Here is a 24,297-nt window from a genome sequence, read left to right as displayed (position 1 = left end):
AGACTTGTGGATCTCCACAATTTTTTTCTGAGGTCTTGGCTGATTCTTTTGATTTTCCCATGATGTCAAGGAAAGAGGCACAGAGTTTAAAAGGTAGGCCTTAAACTACATCCTCAGGTACACCTCCAATTCAGTACACCTCCTATCACAAGCTAATTGTCTAAAGGCTTGACATCATTTTCTGGAATTTGCCAAGCTGTTTAAAAGCAGAGTTAACTTAGTGTATGTAAATTTCTGACACACTGGAATTGTGACAGTCAATTAAAAGAGAAACAATCTGTCTGTAAGCAATTGTTAGAAAAATTACTTGTGTCAAGGACAAAGTAGATGTCCTAAACAACTTGCCAAAACTATAGTTTTGTGGTTAAATTAGTTTTAATGACTTCAACCCAAGTGTATGTAAACTTCTGACTTCAAATGTATATACATTTATATATTAGTGCTGTCAGCGTTAACGCGTGCGATTAATTTAAAATGTTTAATGCGTCAATTCATCTTAATCACGATTAAGGCATTTACCAATTTGACATTCGATTCTGACATTTTATACAGCTCCGTGTGAGTTGTAAACACTGTTAGAGAGAGGGGTCTTTGCGATGTGTTTAGTGGGGGCATTACATTCATATACACACTAAAAACAAACACAAAAGCGAGGCCGTGCCAATAATCAAGTGCTGGAGAAAGAACCTCTTATAAAACTAATGCTGAAGGAACTTCAATGAAGTCCTTCATGCAACTTTTGCAAGTCAGCATTTTATTACATAAGCATGTCAATTCTTTACAAGCCCGCTGTGCAGCTAGTTTTTCTCCCTGTTGAAGTTACGTTCAAATTTCATATAATCTCAACTTTGTACCCATTGCCGCCCCGCTTTTGTAGAGTCAGCTAATGATCACCGGACAGTCTGGATGAATTATCTTTATATTGGAAGTGCCATCGCTAAAAGCAGAACAAGACGCACTTTGTATGGAGTTCAATGCAGCGCTGGAAAAGACAGCCTGCCGACTGATTAATGAGGGTTTAATGCACATTGCAATGAATACTAGTTTTTTTTTAATCAGTCAACATCCCACTTAGACTTTGGGAAATGTTTAATGTTACTCGAATTGGAGCTATTTTAGTGAATTTCTGTCTTTTAACAGTGGAGTTTGGAAAATGAAATTAATAAAGCATTTTAGTTACATACTGTATTGTTATGTTCTAATGTGTTATTCTTTCCAAAGAACAAACAAATGCATTATGACAGGAAATAAGTAGAGTAAAATTTTACTACTTTTAAAATCTGAGATTAATCGTGATTAAAAATTTTAATCTTCTGACAGCCCTAATATATATATATATAGTTCATGTATATTTCACGCAATATAGTATGCAAGATTGTACATTTTATTTTCATTTTTCGCTTTTGACCCTTTTAATTACATTTTAGCACGTGTACAAATTTCACATTCTATCAATTCATATGATGTCATGAATTTGCATTTTTAATGATACAATCTGTTTTCACTGTTTGAAATTTCATACAAATTGAAAGGTTGGAAAAAAGGTTGGAATCTAATGAAAACAGAATTAATAATTAATTATAAAAATAATAAATTTAAATGCTACTACATCAAAACTACAATGTAAAAAAAAATTATTTTACCAAACCCTTGCATAGATTTGTTAAAGATTTGTATTTGTGAAATTCTTTCATATTTAGTGTTTTCTGAAGTTAAAATATTTCATAATGTATGATTGTAATGTTAAATATTCAAGTATTTACACATTACACTTACTACATTACTACATGTTGTTGAATGTTTTTGTATGCACTTGTGCGAATTACATTGAGTTTACATTGATATCTATAACGAGCTTTAAATTGGTACGGTCTCTTTAAAAGAAGTGTTTACGGTTAAGTGAGCGCAGCGCACATTAACGAGAGAAGTTGCACAGTTGTTTTTTCCCTCATCCATGCAATGTATGATTAGAAATAATGTTTCTTTTTATCTTTTTGATCACCAACATACTGTAAATAACAGAAAGGATTTTAAAAGAGACATGAAATGAAAATGGGGTGCCTGGATCTCGTCTTTGGATACAAAATACACGGAACGAAGCAAAAGGAAACTTTGACTTGTATAATGGGTATGACTTTCTTGTACAAATATTTATTGTATACGCTCAAATTCAAATCTACAAGCGCTCGAGTTTTTGCAACATTTTTACCTTCTAACTGAAGTCCAACAGGCTTGTAATTGGTCTGTAGGCTTGCTTTAAAAAAAAGAGAATGTTGAGAATGAACAGTCCGTGGAACAGTTTAACCAAAATCGAGTTGACATCATTAAATACAATGTCAGTGACATTCCAAGGCTCAACTAAAATGAAGACAGCGCGATCACGACACATCCTGACCTACTGCAGCCAATTAAGGTCAATTTCCTTCGGAGCGCACACACACGAGACACAACATACTGTAAAAGACGAGGCTGAATCCAGCTTCCTAATCACTGCCTTCTTGTTCAGTAAAAGGATTGTAGTGCTCAAGTTTTTATTCGCCACTGCACAACTCAAACTCTGGCAAGCAAAATCAGATTTTTTTACTCACCAGTGGCTAATAAAATTCATATCGCATAGCGCGAAATTTAGTCGCATATGCGAGCGATTTACTTGATATGTAAAGGGCTGAACAGCTTTCTTAATTCTTAATGGATGGATAATTTTAATGGATAAAAGATTTTTTACACAATATTTACACAACTCGTAAGTACATTTGAGTATTTATCTCAATTAATTAAATTGCTTTAGCCTATCATACATTTATTGGCATTAAATCGGTCATTGGCCATCCCACTCTCCACTAGTCACTGGAATCGAACATAAAAAAAAAATAAAAAAAATCTAAATCACAGATCTCCTTTCACCTTGTAGACCTCACTGAAGCCTCCTCTACCCAGCAGATGCAAGAGTAGGTAACGATCGTTTAGCGTGGGATGATCTTTAAACCTGAGAGTCGTAAAAACACAATGGTTTAAGTCAGCTGCAGACATGTTCAGTCACTGAAAAACTGTACAATGGCCCTTTAAAAATAAACCCTCATAGGACTTAAACTTAGGAGCTCAGCGTAGCAGAATACTGTGAAGCTAGAGCAGCAGTGTGGGAAAAGAACGTCTTGAGAACATACTGGGAGTTATCTTCATTGTGAATTCTCTTGAGCTCTCGGATGTGAAGATTACGCACACGCTCCAACCGTTCCAACTCCACCTGAATCTCAGCTTCCTCCTGTCAAACAGATACAGCACAAAGACGTTATGACCCGTTTCCATGTCAACAAGAATTATCACACATGCACTTGAATCGGATGACAAGAATACCTTCTTTAGGTGTCCGAGTCTCAGTTTGAAGATTTCTTCTTGTTCGTGGTATTCTGCTAATGATAACCTGTGAGCACAATAATTAAACAATAAACAACACAGATCCAAATAAGGCTAATTCCAAAACAGTAGAATCCAAGCTCACATCTCATTCTCTGCGCCGTTGCTCTTGCTCTTGCGTTTGTTGGGTTCTATGTTAGGGGGAGGAGTCTGACTGGCGTTGGGCGGTTTCTTCTTCAACAGCAGTTTCCTCTGCCTCTCAATGTCCTCTCTCTGACCATTCACTCTCTCCTGTTGTCTACACACAGAAGTATTGGATTAAATTCCGATTACAAGGTTTTAGCATGAAAAACATATGGTTTATACTAGGGCTGGGTATTGATAAAGATTTCCTGATTACGATTCACAAGCTCTCAATTCGATTCCGGTTTAGATATCGATTCATATGGGTTATAATGTCCACTTTGCTTACATATGAAAGAAATTCTCTCTCAGCTAATGCGGCTAATTATACAGATGACCTTCTAACAAAGTACATTATGAAAATATTAAATTACTAATTATATTTTATTAGTTTTTCATCATGTCACATTTAGCTTTTTAAAAATGAACAAATCCATGTATTAAATCGATAAATATAATACTGTATAGCATATATTATATTTTGTTACATGTTTGTTTAATTGTATAATTTGTACTTTTTAAAAAGTATTTAATTTGAACACGTGCTAAAGACCAGTACTGTTTCTTTAAGAAAACCGGCATTTCTGTAAAGAGCAACTGTAAATGCGTGCATTTCACCATGAGATACTCGAATGGTTTTACCTCACCCGTGCTATGCGTGATTAGAATTTTTAAACAACTGACTGTAGAGAACAGAAAGGGTATTAAAAGAGACATTATTCAATGACAAATGGATTGCGAACGATTGAAACCAAACTTTCTCTCAACACGCAGTCACAGGATCTTGCTGTCGAATACTTCACCACTATACTACACAATCACTATTGAGTGAAATCTGAACATTTACCAGGCAGAGGCTAATCATAGACATTTTGCGTCATATAGTGCGAAATTTCTTTGCAAATGCGAGTGATTACCTCTCATTGTAGTAGAGTGTGGTGCATAGAGCAAAAGACTGATCTTGGGATTTAATAATCGATATCGTTCAAATGAAGATCGTTATGCATCGGACAATCAATATTTTTACCAAGTCCTAGTTTATACTCTCCTTTAACACCAAGTCAAAAATATAGTCTTAATCCATCAGAGGATTGGATATTTGGTCAAAGAATAGAACATGTTTACACCACATCACTCAACCTGGTTTTGAGAGGACAGTATGGTGTCCATGTCAGGAGGCTTTCAAAGGTCCATGAATGTGTGTGTGCGTGCATGCGCGTATGAGCACATTCATTCACCGTCATACCTGAACACAATCCTGATTGGCTCTTTCATGGCTACTTCTTTAAGTGAGGTGAAACCTATATTCTGTAAGTGTGTGTGTGTGTGTGTGTAAAACTTCACCAGGCTCTTAAGTTTGTGCATGGGTGTCTAAAGCTGTCTTCAAGTGCACCTAGGAAGCTCGTACCTCCAAGTCAGTCATTCGTTACTACGACACGTCACGCATTCAAGTGGGAAACAAAATATGGATGAAGCCAAACTTAAACGATTATGAAATGAATGCTGGCAAAAGCATTTTTTTCTGTTGTACCGGTGAATAAACATTAGTGAATAAACCTGCATCACTTATAAATGACATATTTGATTTATTAATGCATGGTATTTAACATATTATTAATTTGCTTAAAACAAACCATGAAGGGTGAGTCATTAGTTGACTGTCATATAAAACAAATTAATTTTATTGAAATAAATGACAGAAGTTGAAATAATTTTGGAAAATCATTACTCATCTTTCATGTTTACACACCCCTTCCAACGTCCCAACTCGAAAACTTGTGTATCATCTAGAATACCGAGTTTCCCACTCGTTAATACGAATTTGCGGGGTCATTCGTGTGCTCGGAACTCATAATTACTACATTTCCGACTCCATTTGAAGGGCACATAACATACTTGACTAGGTTCTGAAAGGCGTAGCCGTCTGTCCACTGCTCAGTAAACGATGCTCCGTGTCGCACAGTGGTGAAATGGCCCAGACGCAGCCGGTCCTGCATGCTCTTTTCCCTGCATGCAATTTTCTCCTGCTTGGACTGAAAACATGCCCACAATTAAGGAATTACCAAAAATATGCAACATGCAACAAACCCAATATATCTGCCTACACAAACATGCACCTCTTTTAAAGGTGCACACAGTGGGATTTGTGTTTGTTTTACTTTGAGACATAGATGCAGCATCATGCAAAAACAGAAGTTCTCAATTACCAATGTCTTTATTAAAATGTGCTATTAGCAACCAGCAATGATTAATTACAGGGGATTATTGAGAAGGCATGTACATAATTTTAAGCACATTATTTCCTACCAATTAAAAGTTTAGCAATTGGAAAATAATAATAATTAATACAAAAAACAAATTTTTTTTTTTTTTTTTTTTTAAGTGCACCTCTAGAGCAACCAGCCATATAAACAAACATGGCCATCATCATTATAACAATATAAAATAAACATCTAAACAATTCCAATCTATGCAAGCACTCCACGAACACATTAGCCATTATGTACACACTGTCCACACAAACCTACCTTTTCGATAAGCAGTTTCTTGCTCATGGTCACACATTTGTTGAGACGTTCTTTACATCGTTCCAGCATCTTCTGCTGCTCATCGATCTGTCTGCGCAGGTCACAGTTCACCTACAGTGCACAAACACACATGATTTCATTAACCCCTAGAATGCATATGTAACTTCTGAACATGAAACATGGTATTTAACATGTATTTAATTACATCAGTTTCCATTTACACAAATGGAAACTGAAAAAAAAAAATTCATCAATATTACAAAAATAATACCAGTGTTAAATGCATTGAATACCATAGTAAACACATATGGGTCATATAGGAACGTCATATGCATTCTAGGGGTAGTGATGCAAATTCTCATAATTAAAAAAAAATATTCAACTTAATGTAAAAAGTCACTTCACATGACAGACTTAATTGAGAAATACCTGGAGTGCAGATCAAAATACCACTCAAAATACCATAAAAAAAGTGTCCTAAAAACAAAACGCTGGGACATTTGACCAACATATGCGTTTTAGGCTTAATAGACTCTGTATCATTAAAGGCTGTAAGACTTATAGGATATTATACAGCACCTTGTAAGGCATGTTCACACCAAATCCGTGACAATTTTGCGAGAAGAACTGCTCTGTACAAGTGTGGTGAGAAGAATATCATCTCAGAATGCTATTCTGAGATGCGGGTTGGCGCTGTTTTAGTGGCACGAGGGGGACCTAACCAATATTAGGCAGGTGGTTTTAATGTTGTGGCTGATCGGTGTATATATAAAACACTGAAAGACGTTTAAGTAACAGTTTACGGAATGTGTGCATGTGATTATGCATACCCTGAGCAGATCATCAATTCGTCCCTCTTTCTTCTCCAGATCTGAACTTTTGCTGCTCTCCAGTGCTGCTAACTTCTCCATTGTCAACTCAGACTGATAAAGACCAAATAAAGGTGTTGGTTAGAGAGAGGATTTGAAAGTGTCTGTAGGAGTGAATGTGTTTTTGGTAGGATGTGTTACATTGTCAGAAAATAACTTCAACATAAAGAGGCATTTTTTTTTACAATTTAAAAGGGCACCCCCCCCCAGCCATTTAAAACATAAACTGTGTCTCATCCATGAAAATTCTCAAGATTAAGAATTAATCTTATCCCAAGAATTCAATCAACAACATTTTATGCCATGGTAAGTAGAACTTTGACAGAATATTTAGAACTACAGATGTTATAAAAATAAAAAAACCAACAGAAGAATTCATTGAGGGCATTTTTTGCCCCCCACATTTTGAATTTAGGGGGCATATTTCCCCCCGAGCCCCCCTTCATTTCTGATCCTGGTGTGTTACCTGTGTGGCTCGGTGCTGAGCCGGTGTAGAGACTGGCTTGTGGGAACAGGAGGAGTGGGAGAGGTCTGTGTTTGCTGAGTTAATGGAGGAGGGGCTTCCTTGCTGCACCTGTCCATCAAAAACACATTTCCATCAACACAAACAGTCTAAGGGAGTCACCTACCACTATACAGGGACAACTTCTGATGTATTCAACGAATACAGGATGATATCGATGCATCAATGATTTGATTTAATAGTGAACAATTACTTACATTTCTGTTCCCCTCACAAAGCTATCATATGGTTTCAGAAGACTTGGAATATAGTGCATGACTGGTGCACTACTTTTACGATACTGTAATGGTTAAGGTAAGAGCAAGAAGTATATTTTGTTATTTTTGGTGCATGACAGCCGTGGTCACTATAAACGGTCATTGACTACGTTTACATAGACACCAGAAAGCGGTTTATTGCGAGAAAGCGGGTGACTGCGAGAAAATAGCTTTCCTGTTTACATGCACTGTAAATATATATATCGGCATACTCTTTACTCTCGGTCAGTAAGCAGCTTTCTCCACAGCAATGTGATTTCCCTGCAACACTTGTGTAAATAACAAACATGGGATCCGAGGAAGACTTGGCTATTTTATTCTGTTACTTCACTTTATTTCCAGATATTCCAGAGTTACTGCATTTGCTCCCTACACTTTCTATCATGACCTGCAACAGAATTGCGCTGCAATAGTGGGGTTTCCCCCCTTACGGGATTTCCCCAATACACCAGAGCACATATACGCGAACGTGGGGGACAGTCGATATTTTACATTGGTGTGTATAAATGGATATAGTTTGTGGTTTTCCCACTGTACTACCAGAAATGTTGAATTCTTTGCGCTGTGTTGACATGGTGTTGGGCTCCATCCTATGACGTTTGTTATCCCGGTCTGTTCCACGCACATGCACTCAAACACCCATCAGAACACAGCTTATGCATTTACATGACCACATTAAGCCGTGTTCTCCGAGAGAAACTTAGGTACGTTAAACCGCTTTCTCTTATTCCCTTCAACGGCGTAAGGAAATCAGCGTTCTAGTTAACATGACGTTTTAGAACGCCGCTTTCTGCAAAAACCCTGGAAAAAAACGTTTAAGTGCATGTAAACGTGGTCACTGTATAGAAAAACAAGCAACGTGACTATACTTAAAAACTCCTTTTGTCTTCAATGGAGAAAATAACCACATACAAGTTTGGAATGAAATGAGAATGAGCAAATAAATGACAGAATTGTCATTTTTGGAAGAACTATTCCTTTAAATGGCATTTCAGGTTTTTTTTGTGGTATCAATACTGGTATGGAGGTGAATAGGGTTGGGAATCATAAGGAATTTTACGATTCCGGTTCCTCTTCCTTAATGGTTCCAGTAACAATTACAGTAATTCTCTTAGTACTTTTTTTTTTTTTTTAAGAATTATATAGAAATGAGAAATGCAATTCTGCAGTCTGTTACCAAATAATGAGATTATTTCAGATTTGTACAGAGCAGATATAACAAATCAGAAATACATTTAATACAGTTCTTGTAAAAGGTGTGTGTGCAGATTGAGACATAAATACAATCCAATAATAGATCCTTACTCTATTTTCAAATAAACAAATTTCAACCAACATGAAATGTGATGGCATATTTCATTAATTAATTTATTATTTTATAAAATTCCCCTTATTACAACAAAACTTGTGCATCTTGAATTATACATTGTCATATGAACAACCAGTCAGTAACTGCACTTCTTGATTTAATAGAGACACAGGTCATCATTAAATAAACAGTAACAGTTCCAGAGACAGTTTAGACTGTGTTTTGTAGTCTATTGTTATACTTCAGGCTTGTGCGACTTCAACAGTTCTTATTTAATTTCAAGTTGAACATTCATAACTTGCACATCAGTATAAGATTACTTGTATACTGTATGTTTCATGCAGGAGATTCAAAAGAACCGGCTCATTAGAATGATTATTTTCGGAATCGAACTGTACTGGACGCGCATATGTTTCACGCTGTAAAAAGAGTCAGCTCGAGACTCGTTCAATCGGGAATTAAATACACTGGTAGAACTGTGTGTTTTTATGCTGTAGAGTCAGTAGAGGGCAGCGCTGCTGTAGAGATGCGCCGCTGGAAACACTGTCACACAATTTCAGAACACTGTTCCAGCCACATCGGCGAACAATTGCACGCAGGAGAACCGTTAACAGAACCGAAAGTCACGAAGATCATCCAATTCCGGCATTTTTCTTTTTTAAAGAGTGGAACCGGTCTGAACAAGAACCAGTTCTCGGTTCCCAACCCTAGAGGAGAATAGTCAAATTCCACTGGTTCCAGTATCAACGATTGAAATTTGATATTGTGACAATAAAAACACTATATTGTATCTACCACTGAACAAATGAGGAGAGAAAAAAAATAAAAAATAAAAAATAAAAAAAAGAGATTGATATCATGGCATGGTAGTACAAAAGAGACTCACGGCAGCAGGAGGGTTGGAGAGAGAGTGCTGAGGAGAGGAACGCACCACTGGAGGAATGCCACGTGCTGGACTAGTGCCAGTAACACTACCCCCTGCAAACTACACACAAACACAGCCAGTTAAGAGTTTAGATCAGAGAGAAAATGAGCGTGGAGGTCTGATAAATAAAAAAAGTTAGATTTGGTGTAATGTTAACTCCAGAATGAGAATTAAGTGGCTATTAATAACCAATGAATGAGCATGCACACCAGCCTACCTCGAAATAATCACTAATTTTGTGCCCCCTCCCTCCTCCTTTGCCTGTGAAAAAAATGAGCCACAGTAAAAAACAAAAACAAAAAAACTTAACGTGTTTATTTTACTCTTAAAATGTGCTTGGAATATAAAACCCTGATAACAGATCAACCGCAACTGGTCAGAAATACTTGTCCAACCAGTGCATTCTGCATCCGTCACCATGCAAACAGCGATACCCAAATCAACTCACCCTGGTTGTCAAAAGGGTCTCCTTTCCTTTTACGTGTTCTCTGGTCATTGGATTTCTTCTCCGGGGTCTGAGTAGGAAGAGAGAGTAAAGTGAGACAGACTTTGTAAATTAACAGCTAATTACAAGAATTCATGACATCACCTCTTGCCACAACCCCATTCATTCCAAAAGTTTCTGTTGAAATGATACAGGCTACTAGCTCACACATTGTGAAAGACTGAACAGAAACATCAAGATTAAACAAAACATCTGCATGCATCTCCGTTTTCCAACAGAAGGCTTCCACTAAACATTGTAAACCAAAATTACCTAACTTTCTGTGATGCTTGGAAGTCAGTCAGTGATGTGGGTTTGAAACAACTTGATGGCGAGTAAATGACAATTTTCAATTTTAATGGAAACTATTCCTTTAAACCATACACTTCTTAAATATATCAGTAGGTCAGCTTCTCTCCAGCAAATACAGTGACAACTACAACATTTGAACATCAAACTTAAGAGTCTGACCTCCCTGACTGTCAGTATGAAATATCAGATGACAATTACGTCACTTACTCTCGTCTAGAATCATATAGGATCGACACAGCACAGAAATACTTTGGATTTGTAAATCAGCCCAGGAAGATTCCATCATCGACTTGTTGACTGTTTCACATCACAAGCGGCAATTCTGTACTAACCTCTAGCTCTTTGTCACTGAGAGAGCCCACGCTGCACAGGCTCTGGTTAGATGACTCGTTCTGTCCAGAACCCTGCGAAAGAAAGACAACATATAACTAGATTTGCATTTCCTGAAGGAAGTACCAGTGCTTGCAAGGCAGCAAAAGAATAGCGTTCAAGTTTTAGGCTCTGGTCCTGTGTAAATGAAACGCCACATCCGAGCTGTTTTGCCGTTGTCATGACACTGAGCAGGTTTTTTTTCTGTGAGCTATAAATGAGAACCAACACATTATGTGACAAGATCTTTGCAGCATAAAGGTGGTTGTAGATGGTTAAATAGGTGCAAGAGTGACAAAACTGCGATTCACAAAACTCACGATTCAGTATGCAAATATTGCAATGACACTAATATCATTGTCGGTTATGCTTTGATTGCCTACAATTTTAACAAAGCAAGTAAAAGGGAGATGGCAAAACTTAAATGTTACATTTCTTGAAAAGTATAAAAGGAAACAAAAAAATATATATGTAACAAATATAATGCTCAAATGATCTACAAATTGAAGTTTAAATGGAGTAACATTAAAAGGAATAGTTCACCCAAAAATGAAAATTCTCTCATCATTTACTCACCCTCATAACATCCCAGATGTGTATGACTTTCTTCAGCTGAACACAAATGAAGATTTTTATAAGAATATCTCAGCTCTGTTGGTCCATAAAATGCAAGTGAATGGTGACCAGAACTTTGTAGCTACAAAAATCACATAAAAGATTCCAGTGGTTTAATCCATGCCTTCTGTAGTGATTGAAATGATTTGGGGTAAGCACAGACTAAAATGTAACTACTTTCTCACTGTCCATCTTGCCATTGCAGTCTCCAGGCATGACCATGATTTCAAGCTCGATTACACTTCCTAGTGCTTGATGAATGCACAAAGCGCTAATGTCGCAAGGAAGTTTAATCAACCTAGAAATCATGATCGCCAAGGAGACTGCTGATGTCAAGATTTATAGTGAAAAATGAGTTGTTTTGGTCTGTTCTCACACAAAACAGATTGGATTGCATCAGAAGATATTAATAAAACCAGTGAAGTCATATGGATTACTTCTAAGCTGCCTTTACGTGCTTCTTGGAGCTTCAAAGTTTGTCACCATTCATTTGCATTGTATGGACCTACAGAGCTGATATATTCTCCTAAAAGTCTTAATTTGTGTTCAGCAGAGGAAAGAAAGTCATATACATCTGGGATGGCATGAGGGTGAGTAAATGAGAGAATCTTCATTTTTGGGTGAACTATTTCTTTAAGAGGTTGGGCTGAATTCAAAAGAAAAGAAATTTCAATACAGTGCTGCCTAAAGGTTATATTACTTTTCCATTTCTAAATACATTCCACAGAATTCCAGATTTCCTCCACACTCAGCACAGAAAATGTGAAAAACGCACAGATTCCATGAGGGCTTAACATGACCAACCCGAGTATCGTAAATGAACTTTCTCTCTGATTTTTCTTTCAACAACCGATTCCCTCCCAATTCTGAGTCTAATTCTGGTTCTTCATTGTTAGTTGGCCTACAGGTAAATAAATTATCTGAACTTTTGAACCACTATATGGGTTTCATGTGTGTTATTAATGCACTTTTGGGAACTCAAATACGCTTGCGTAAATAAAGCCTTCTTGTTCTGAGCTAAACTCGCAATGGGAAACTGAGAGAAAGAGTGAAAGATGCTGGTCATTCTGGTCAGGTCAGGCTAAAACCCTCCACAATCCAACAACAAAGTGATAAATGCTCAAGTGCAAGCCCTGAAGAGACAAATGCACACACATTCACATGGCAAAGTTTCCCCATGAACTGAATGCAAATTCAGTCAATAGGTGTCAGAAAATCTGAGAGAAATTTCAGAGGCTGTTATTTAAGTCAGTCACACCTCTTCTATTCTTAACTGGCTAGTGTGATAGACCTCTGACAGAGGAGGGAAAGATTTCAGCAAAAATGGTCAATCGGTGGGACATCCCCCTACCAAAATTGAGTTGTTTTGAGCTGACTAGTGGGACACTGCTCTAAACCCAACCTTTTTTTGACTAATGGTACATTTAAATGACACATGAGCTTTTACGGAAAATGACAAAACAAAAAGGTTTATTCAGACAGTTGGCCAAGAGCAATGAGGTCAAAAAGAGGAAAAAATACATTTAGCACACAACTTCAAGCATGAAATCAGACAGGCCCAGGGCCTAGACAAACACACAAGTGTGTGCTGGATTAAATAAAGGAAAGGTTATAGAGCAGCAGACCTACAGATGAAGGATTTCTGATGTGTGTGGGATATGTACAGGAATAAGTGATTATCATAAACAAACAGAGATGGGGGTGATTGGGCAGAAATATTTCAGCACGAGACTGGACAGACCTTGGCAACTCCGACTCCTGTGAAACGGGCCTCCAGCAGCTCCTGCCTGCGAGGATCCAAGCTGTGCAATTCCTCCATCATGGCTGCAAGAGAGAGAGAGAGATGGAGTTTGCATTGCATTATGTAGCCATAGTGATGCTGACGAATTGATAGGACAGTAATGTGTGTGACATGTTGAATCATGTGTCCCCAATGCATGTTTTCGAGACCATTCTGAGATTTCATGACTCAGTCCCTCCCCACCACCACTCATTAGCTCACTCACTCCCACCCAAAGCCATATCCTATTGATCCTCATGATCATGGCAAAATCTCTGGGCACAGACACATTCAAGTCTATGTGCAACCTACTTACAACATGTAATCTACAGTTCATTTAAACAAACAACACTGTTTGTTTCTTGTTTGGCCTGTTCATTTTAACCAGAAAACAAATGCTATCAGTGCAACATCGACAATATAATTTATAATGATCAGTGGAACAGAATGAGGACAAAAGAAACAACAAAAATACCACTTACAATTCAAATACCTAACATGTTCACTTCTTAACTAGCCAGCTAAACTATTAGAACACCACCATGGTATTTTAGTCATTTTATGGTTACATTACATCAATTGCACGTCCAACATGTAGTAAACCACCACTTTCACAAGAAAGCCCAATAATAAGTTACCATTTCACCGTATAATGTCTCAGTTTATATATATACACATTTTAAAGGATTTGATGATGAATTAGCGTGGCTAGTAAGCCAGCATTCTACCTGCATCGTCAGATGTGACTAAAATTGCCTAAAATAATCGCTAACTTTTCAAGAAAGCCAACTGAAATAAATGTAACATAAGCAGAGTCATCAATTATCTAAACACAAGGAATAATGTCTAAATCTCTTTACCCCTGGGTTTTGCTTCCATTGTCTGATGTTCCTTCACAACCCTGCAATTTCCTCTCTTAACCTCCTTAACTCCACATCTGCATTTGTACCTGTGCTATCGGTGTCTTTTCTTCCTCCTGACGTTTTATTTGATCTCTTTTCCTCGACCGTTCACCTCCTGTGGTCTCCCGTCTCGCCCTTCCGTCTCAGCCTGACATCTCTGCGCTAGGCCTCAGCCGAATCCCCGACCCTCGCCTGCGCTCGGTGCCTGCTGTGTCGTTAGGGGACGCCAGTTCTACGTCCTATTGTGGGCCGAGTACGCGAGACCTCATAGGCCTTAACGTGGGGCTTGATCTCCCGAACCCGCCTTTCTCCGCTGGCCTTCTACAATACCTATATTCTACCAGATTTAAGGCATGTGGCACCACGCAGGATACTCACAACAAACGATTCCACCTCCAAAATGATTCAAATCGATTCGAAACTCATGTATCTTAACGCTGTTCCGAGATATTTTGTTTCTCGTTTGTCTTCGCTGCTCCGGGTCAGCACCGAACCGGGATCGAGTCCTGGAATGATAAATCAGCTCTTTAAATTCCGTTTCGCCTAAACATATAGAGAGCTCGATTGATGTAGACGAAATGGATCCTTATTCCAATCAGATCCACGAAATCACAATCGATTAGGTTCGGTTCTAAAAAAAATTGGCAAAGTAAACAATAATCGGTGAATCTCAAATTATCTCGTGAGATTGTGCAAGACTTTTCTACCTTTCGGCCACGCCCATTTCCACTGTCAAACACTTATCAATAAAAGACTTATCTATTTTCAGTGAATTTCTGTTTTAAGCAGTGCAAGCAGCATTATTAAAAAGAGCAAATGTCAACTGTACTATAAGTTTGTACATTGCCTGCTATTGTAAAAGTCCACTTCTAGCCTGTCATTCCCCTTAAGAAGTACTATGGTGGTATCAGATGGTAATACCATACTTTGATATCTAACAGTAACCATATTTATGTACCATGGTATACAGTATGTCCAAAAAAATCATGACATTACCACAATAAATGTGCAACACTCAAGAGTCTCTGTATACTTGCAAAATATGTGGCAGTGAGAGAAAGGTCATAGTCAAGTGACCCCCACTTCACAACTAATAAGTGTTGACACTTAAGTACTTTATCACATATAAGATACAATACTATGACAGCATACTGTCTCTATATGTGAACAGATCCTTACATGCACTTGATCTTTTTCAGCTTTTTGCTTTTGGGATATACACTGTAGATGCATTATGGTACATTTGAACAGAATTTAATTAAAATTACTCAGGTATGTGTCCTAGACATTAAAACATGTCATTACATCACTACAAGTTACTGACGATTGGAAACAGCAAAGATAATACTGAAGGCTGAGTAAAATGCTGTCCTTAAATGATTGTGCTTGTATCAAAAGGATGTATATTGATGACAATACCATTGTAATTTATAGCTAACAGTAACACTAATATTTCTTGATGGGTCCTATTTGTCTAGTAATTGTTGAATGCTAAAGGCAAGTGAAAAGTCAACAGCAATTAAACATCAATTCAAGTTCTTATTGACACCAAAAATAACAAGAATAATTCATTAAACCCTAGTAGTAATCGACAGCCAGTAACTGATGGTTAAAGGAAAAAAAACTAGAGATGTAAAGTGCCCTCAGTTGCCTCTAAACTGATAGGCTGATAGTCAGAGAGACGCTTTGGCATTTAACACCATTGTGTAGTTTATTAATAAGATTAAAATAAAAGTCTTAAAAAACATCACTGAGAGTGATGGACGGCAGGTTGGAGTCCACTGCTGCATCATGGGACCTGAAGTCCTCCATCGACATTTCCCAGCAGATTGCATAAGCGTCAGTGCGTTCAGCATGGTCATCCTTCCATATCATATCATATAGCACTGCAATCCTCTAAGCTGTTGCAACCTGTCCATCATCCTTAAAATGGCTCATCATTCTGGAGTCACATTACGAAAACGTAACATTCTCACGGATCAGCTCAGATGTTCTCGATCTCTCCAACCAAGTAGCCTTGATTCTAAGGGGGTGCAAGGGCTTTGCGATATTGCATTGTACCCAAACTCTGTACATAGTCAGCTGCTTTCCTCTGTTCACCTGTATGCTCCGGTCCACTATGTTCTGTGCCTTCTCCAGGCCAGCACTGGAGAACAGATCATGCAGCTCATCTGGAGGAAGGAATGAAGAATGGAAGATGACAAATGCAAAGACAAAATAAATCAGTCAAAAATCCCAGCAAATAAGGAGTGGGATCTTATTGTATCCATGTTTGGTAATCATTTTGTCATGATTTATTGGGCAACCTTGTTTTATTCACTAACAGAGAGGTTTTTTTTTATGATGTAAGAGTATTTTGCTACATTCAAGTCAGAACGTGCATTTACCTTGAGTGAAAAAGTACACACGTGTTCCATCCCCTCTAACGTAAAAATTTTCAGACAAGCACCTCCCTGATTGAGTAAAGAGCTAGCAATTATATGTGCAAACTCACATTGCAGTCAGACACAGCTAAACCAGCAAGTCAACTATCTCCATGACAGACATGATTTACTGATCCTCTAAATTGTGAGCAAACACACAGACACACACAAATAAATAAAAAAAATAAAAAAAAATCCATAGGTTTTAAATCATGTATAGACTTTCCACAATGACACAACATCTACATTTTGTGAAACTAAGCTTTGCCATGTCGTAGCGGCCATAGTCTCTCAATAAAAGCAGTCCTCCGGGTTTCAGCAATCGTGCTAATCCATAAATAGAGCTCTGCATTCTGAAAGAGAATGAGTTAATGTATTGATGGTGGTCGAAAGACACATCAACATATCCAATATATTGTATGGACAGCAGGTTGGACGATGGACAATAATATAATGGCAATGAATATGTAAAGTATAATGTACAGTCAGATGCTCTGTATTAGGGTTCTGATCATCCTGCGAGTGTTTATTTAAGTGATAATGACCGGCTAACCATACATTACATCACTTATTACATGGCTACTTTACAAATACATGAATAGACATGAAACGCAATTTTATTATGCGAGAAAGAAGTTCATGTCTCTTGCATCACTCTACCACAGGTTTGTCTGGGACAATGGTCAATTATACAGTTTAGCGGATATATATGTACTAAAATATTCCAGAGTGTCATGAAACAAATGGTACTGTTAATTTAACAGCAATTCGGGGACAATAAGTCTGTACCCAAACTGTAATAAGGAATATTCCAACCACTGGAGCAATTCAAGCATGAAGTAACGCCTGTTTTCAGCAGTGGGCAGTAAGCAAAACTCCAATTGTATAGGCAATGCGCAGCTGCTGTGCAGAGAACAAACCAAACTCAGGCTTGCTTGTAGGGGTTGGTGATTTTGATTCATTTCAGTGACTCGAGTCTTTTGAATCCGTTCACCAAAAAGATTTGTTCAGATTCGTTCATTGACCATTTCTTCAAATTACGCATTTGCGCCAGAAGATGCCGCCAAACGTCCACCTTTACGTTTTGAAAAAGTAAACTGCATGGAGTCTTTCACAACTGAAACAAGTCTAATTATCCTTTATTAAAATTTGCATGTCTACATTTCTACTTAGAGACTTCAGCACTTCCGATTTTTAAAGCATCACAAATGTTTCCCCATATATGACAACAAAGCATATCTATCATATTATAAACTGCTGAGCAGGAATTTTTATCAAGCTATACAAAAAAAAAGACAGCGCCAACCTAAAAAATTATTATGAGTGTGGTAATCTATCACTTTTATTCATCTGGCCCCTTTTCTTGTTGAACAAGATTGATGAACTGAACGAACGACATGTAACTCCTCCTCTCGTTCAGCTGGTCAGTAGATCTTCATTCCTGAACGAGATGACAGAGTCATTCATTTCATTCACGAACGAGTTTACCAGTACATTCAGTTCGTTCATGAACAAGACGTTTTATCTCATTCAGACTCAAACGACCGGTTCAGTAAAAGGGCATATTTGTTCAGAGGGTGAAACCAACAAAATGCTCCTTCATAGCCTGCACTCAAATGCTATTGGGTTGTGCTATAGTTAATCTTTACAGGCATGAAAAGCCACCAAAGCAGTCTCGCGATTCAAACTAGAGCTCACTGGCTTCAAAAGGTTGAGACGTCAGTGAATGAGAAAGAGTCAGTGTATGGAGGTGAACGAGAACGATTCGTTCACTTAAAAAAATAAGTTCAAAAAGACACTACTTGCTTGACACTAGCAACAACACAAGAGGACGACGTGTTCTTGCATTCAAACAAAGCTGGACGGAGGGAAAATTCCTAATGCAGGGATCTCGAGACATGTTTTGCTAAGTCTTAAACTCTGTTTAACTTGACACAGTGACATGCGAGACTCCAAAAGTGTCCATCTGTCGCATGTGTACATTGATGAGTCCTTAGACGAACCCTTATAATAAATCTATCTTGGACAGACTGACAAATTCAATGGACCCACTTCACATTTCCTGGTTTGGAATGCAAAAGTAAACTACTGCAGGGTAAACGTCTATTGCAGAGAATGGGAGACCATGGCAAATATTATTTTTGCATTCCCATTTGCGGCAAAAGTAAAAGAAAAAATCGACTATTATGCTTTCACAACTTTCCATAAGAGATAAAAATGAGCATGGTTGATTACGGCTTTCGTATAAGAGAAAGATGCCAAATTTACTGTCACTTCCTCAGCAACTGTACCAGTTATTTTAAATTTACTAGTAAATTTAACTCGTTTTTTAATGCCAGGGTAACAGAATAAAATCATGCAAATACAGGTCAGGAGCTTCAGTTAATATTCACATCAACCATCAGAAAGGGGAAAAAATGTGATCAGTGATTTCGACTGTGGCATGATTGTTGGTGTCAGTCGGGCTGGTTTGAGTATTTCTGTACTCCTGTTTCTGATCTCCTGGGATTTTCTCATAACTCAGATAACCACTCTGTACAACTGTAGTGAGCATAATAGCTTCTCAGAATGCACATGTCGAACCTTGAGGCGGATGGGCTACAACAGCAGAAGACCACGCATACTGTGCGTGTTGATCAGCAATGCAGATAGCCTAAGTAAACTTTGGCCTTAACACTCACTTTTGAGGATGCAGAGCAGAGAGCACGAATATGAGGACAATGACATCCAGGCTCTGGTCTGGCATCGGATACTCTGCAGACACGTCACTCATATCGTGGACGAAGGCGTGACAACGAGACAGGTCATACTCTGGATTAGACTGCCAAAATATAAAACAGAAACCATCATAAATCAACACCCAATATGAATGCGGAATCTGGATTTATTAATTAATAAAGAAGCCATTTGTCTTTTTCTCTCCCTTACTTTGACATGTTCAACAGCTGTGCTGGAGAAATCGCAACAGTAAACAGAGACCTGGGTCACTGTAAAACAGCAAATGAATATGCTATTTCATCTGTGTGAGAGACACAAACACATACCTGACTGACTTGTTGGTTTCAAGATGGGAAAGACTGTATTGCCTACTCCACAGCCTACCTTAAAAAAACAAAAAAAACAAAACAAAAAAACACACACACACACACACAAAGCCAAATGTTGGGGCTTTCTGTCTACAGGGCTTTAATTTATAAAATGCTTTTAATCACATCTTGCATTAAACAACACACCTCTAGGATACGACAGGATGCAGATGCTCCTGGAAATTCTGAATCTATGTTAGACAAGGGAGCATCTCCACCATTTAACAAATGTTTCTGTTCTTGATCTGTGGTTTCCTTCTCTCCAGTGTCCTGTGGAGCCTTCTGTTGAGGGGCCAGCTCAGGAAACTCTGTATAAAGCCAGTGGCGATCCTTGAAGCGGTTCTCATGAATGGTGTAGAAATCGTTCCAGTACTCATTGGCCCTACTGTCAAACTCTTCTGATGGGGAAAAATACAAACAAATACTAGATTTAGCAAAAAAAACCCTGCAAGCCAGAAGGAGGTTAAATGTAGAGCTATGTTGGGTTTTACAGTGAAGATCAACTTATGTTTTACCAATGCATATTAAAACTGCTATAAATCATTGAGATAAAGGTCACTCTATTCTATTTGGTACCAAAATAAATCTTATTTGAAAAATAAAAAAGCCATGATCCTGATGTATTCATACCTTGTTTTTCTGCTGGGAGAGGTTGACTGTTTTCCTGAACTTTTTTTCTGGCGGCAGCCTCCTGCTCTGCTGACCACTCCACACTATCCCTTCAAGAGATGAAAACCAGAAGATTTCAGAGTGAGTGAAAAAACAAGCAAACTGGGGTTCCATGATTCTTCAAGGCATAAAAATCACAAATCTAAACTTCTGTTATGTTCCCAGGTTTTCCATATCCGTGGGAACCATCTTTGCACAAATAAACAGATTAAACCAGCCTAAACTGGTTGGTTGATCTTTGTGGGTTTAAAGGGATAGTTAACCCAAAAATGAAAATTCTCTCATCATTTACTCACACTTATGCCATCTTAGATGTGTATAACTTTCATTCTTCTTTCTTCAAATTAAGATTTTTTTGGAAGAATTTCTCAGCTCCGTAGGTCCATACAATGCAAGTAAATAGTGATCAGAAAACTGAAGCTCCAAAGAGCACATAAAGGCAGCATAAAAGTAATCCATACGACTCCAGTGGTTAATCCTTGTCTTCAGAAAAAATATGATAGGTGTGGGTGAGAAACAGATCAATATTTAAGTCCTTTTTTTTTTTTTAATACGATAAATCTCTACTTTTACTTTCACTTTATTATTTTGTTTTTGGAGATTCGTATTCTTCGTGCATATCACCACCAGGGAGAAGTATTTATAGTAAAAAAGGACATAAATGTTGATCGGTTTCTCACCCACACCTAACATATCGCTTCAGAAGACGTGGATTTAACCACCTGAGTCTTATGGATTACTTTTATGCTGCCTTTATTTCATTTTTGGAGCTTCAAAGTTCTGGCCACCATTCACTTGAACTGAACAGCCAAACAAGTGCAGACATTTTTCTAAAAATCTTCCTTTGTGTTCTGCAGAGGAAAGATAGACACACATCTGGGATGGCATGAGGGTGAGTAAACGATGAGATAATTTTCATTTTTGGGTGAACTATCCCTTTAAGCTGGCCTCCCAGCCTGGCAAAACTGGTGCTCAGGTGGTTTAGCAGTGAGGCCAGCTGGTGCCCAAACCAGCTGAGGTAAGACCTGCTTAGACTGGTTTTAATTGTTTAACATTTTTATTTATTTCCCAGCAAGGGTGTATGAGTCTATTTTGGATCATCACAAACACAGATCTAACTCTTTCTCGAATTGAATACCCGACATGTTGAATTTAGCTTTGAGCTACCTGTCTTCTACTGAGATCAATTCTAATGTTCTGGTCTTAAAGTCCGTAAGAATGAATGACAAACTCATTGCGGTGTACTTGCAGTCTGGGCTGGAGTGTGTGAATGAGAGAAACTGTACATCTATTGCTAACCAGCTGGCCCCCATCTTCACACAGATCTTCAATAGATCACTGGAGCAGTGTGAAGTCCCATGCTGCTTCAAAAGTTCCACTATCATCCCCATCCCAAAGAAACCAAAAATCACAGGACTTAATGACTACAGACCTGTCGCCCTGATGTCTGTGGTCATGAATTCATTTGAGAAACTGGTGTTGGCCCACCTGAAGGACATCACTGGACCCTTTCTAGATCCCCTTCAATTTGCTTATCGAGCAAACAGGTCTGTGGATGATGCAGTCAACATGGGATTGCATCATATCCTGCAACATCTGGACAGACCAGGGACATATGCAAGGATCCTTTTTGTGGACTTCAGTTTGGCTTTCATCACCACCATCATCCCAGCTATTCCTAGACAGGCAGCAGCTTGTGAGACAGGGGAAACTCACTTCCAGCACCTGTACAATCAGCACTGGTGCCCCACAGGGATGTGTGCTCTCCCCACAACTCTTCTCCCTCTACACCAACAACTGCATCGCCAAGGACCCCTCTGTCAAGCTCCTGAAGTTTGCAGACGACACCACTGTCATCGGCCTCATCCGAGATGACAATGAGTCTGCATACAGAAGGGAGGTTGAACAGCTGGCTGTATGGTGCATTCAAAACAACCTTGAGCTGAACACGCTCAAAACGGTGTAAATGATTGTGGACTTTAGGAGGAACCCCCCAACACTGTCCCCCCTAACCATTCTAAACAGCACTGTGGCAGCAGTGGAGTCATTCAGGTTCCTGGGCACTACCATCTCACAGGACCTGAAGTGGGAGACCCACATTGACTCCATTGCGAAAAAGGCCCAGCAGAGGTTGTACTTCCTTCGTCAGCTGAGGACGTTCAACCTGCCACAGGCGCTGCTGATACAGTTTTACTCAGCAATCATTGAGTCTGTCCTCTGCACTTCAATAACTGTCTGGTTTGGTTCAGCTACAAAATCGGATATCAGAAGACTACAAAGGACAGTTTGGACTGCTGAGAGGATTATTGGTTGCCCCCTGCCCTCCACTTCAAGAACTATACACTTCCAGAGTGAGGAAAAAGGCTGGAAAAATCACTCTGGACCCCACTCACCCTGCCCACTACCTTTTTGAACTGTTGCCTTCTGGCCGACGGCACAGGAACAGTTTTTTCCCCCAGGCTATCCTTCTCATGAACAGTTAAAACTGCCCCTTTGAGCAATAATTAATGTGCAATACACAGCTTAGTCTTTTTATATTATCCAACACATCCAACCTCTTCTGCCATTACATTCCCTTGCACTGTACAAAACCGATTTGTATTTAGATTTGCACTACATATGTGTATGTATGTATACATATTCATATTTTTTATTCAATTTTAATTCTTTTTTAAAAGTCTTGTTGCTGTTTTTGTATTGATGTGTACTGGAAGCTCCTGTCACCAAGACAAATTCCTTGTATGTGTAAGCATACTTGGCAATAAAGCCGATTCTGATTCTGATTCTGATCTTACCACGCGTTGTGCTAAAACACCTGCGGGTCTGTGAGGAAGCAAGTGCCGAACTGCGGTCGTTTCTGGTCCTCAGTTGAATTCTCTGTGGGTCCATTTACAGTTTCTGGCATATTTTCTCCGGTGGAAGGCTCAGCTACAGCAACAGTAGCAGCCATGGGCACACGAACCGGATACACATGGCCGTTCACCTCAGTTTAGTTTTTTACCAGGAAATATCGCCACCTGTCGACTGTTCTAATAGAGATCTGTCCGACGTGAGACATTTTTTAAAGGAACAGTTCACCCACAAATGAAAATTCTGTCATTATTTACTCACTTTAATGTCGTTTTAAACCCATATGCTGGAATACAAAGGAAGAATTTTTTGGAGGAAAAATGTAGCTGGTTTAAGCTGGCCTTGCTGCTCTCAGCCTGGCTTAGCTCCCTGATAGCACACATACATCACCCACACATACAGACTTGCACAGTCATTTTGAGGGGCAGGAGCTCTAAACCTTTTTGAGGGGCAGTCGCTTCAAAAATGGGGGGTGGGGGGCGGGGTTGTATGATCTCCATCAGACCGGATGGGTGCGTGCATGTGTGATAAATAAATTATGAATATAAATATAAAAAGAAATGGTGGCACAATGTGCACTTTACAGGAAAACACACACACACACACACACACACACACAAAACACCTGGGTTTAGGAGTTTAGGAAAATCTTTTCTGAACATTCTCCGTATTTATGGAGTACAGGGAAGTTTGGTTCATAGTAAAAAAAAGAAAAATAATACTGTTGTTACATTAATTATTGAGCCAATATGAATCAAGGGTAATATTATGTCTCACTTTATGCGAACTAATTCAAACAGATGGTAAGTAGACTGCATGGGAAAATTTACTGAACCAATAATAATTAAAATATATATGT

At 38.6% G+C, this 24,297-nt stretch overlaps 1 protein-coding gene and 1 pseudogene across 1 annotated transcript in view; both read right to left on the bottom strand.

The window, feature by feature from the left end:
* The window catches only part of LOC127450479 (serine/threonine-protein kinase tousled-like 2), a 31,137-nt gene extending 15,488 nt beyond the window's left edge, over positions 1-15,649 (bottom strand). The window contains exons 1-14 of the mRNA XM_051714623.1: positions 14,369-15,649; positions 13,470-13,552; positions 11,077-11,148; positions 10,397-10,463; positions 10,166-10,209; positions 9,910-10,008; positions 7,401-7,508; positions 6,896-6,988; positions 6,066-6,176; positions 5,434-5,570; positions 3,500-3,652; positions 3,355-3,421; positions 3,165-3,262; positions 2,905-2,986 (exon numbers count right to left, since the gene is read on the bottom strand). Coding sequence (XP_051570583.1) covers positions 2,905-2,986; positions 3,165-3,262; positions 3,355-3,421; positions 3,500-3,652; positions 5,434-5,570; positions 6,066-6,176; positions 6,896-6,988; positions 7,401-7,508; positions 9,910-10,008; positions 10,166-10,209; positions 10,397-10,463; positions 11,077-11,148; positions 13,470-13,552; positions 14,369-14,387 — 1,233 coding nt within the window. The 5' untranslated portion in view covers positions 14,388-15,649. The remainder of the gene's footprint in view (positions 1-2,904; positions 2,987-3,164; positions 3,263-3,354; positions 3,422-3,499; positions 3,653-5,433; positions 5,571-6,065; positions 6,177-6,895; positions 6,989-7,400; positions 7,509-9,909; positions 10,009-10,165; positions 10,210-10,396; positions 10,464-11,076; positions 11,149-13,469; positions 13,553-14,368) is intronic.
* A 453-nt stretch (positions 15,650-16,102) lies between these two features.
* On the bottom strand, positions 16,103-23,575 carry LOC127450480 (tRNA N(3)-methylcytidine methyltransferase METTL2-like; annotated as a pseudogene).
* Between the last annotated feature and the right edge of the window lie 722 nt (positions 23,576-24,297).

This window comes from Myxocyprinus asiaticus, chromosome 13, assembly GCF_019703515.2.
Source record: "Myxocyprinus asiaticus isolate MX2 ecotype Aquarium Trade chromosome 13, UBuf_Myxa_2, whole genome shotgun sequence".
NCBI lineage: Eukaryota > Metazoa > Chordata > Actinopteri > Cypriniformes > Catostomidae > Myxocyprinus > Myxocyprinus asiaticus.
Note: the sequence above shows the minus strand (reverse complement) of the source record. Positions and strands in the feature narration are given on the sequence as shown.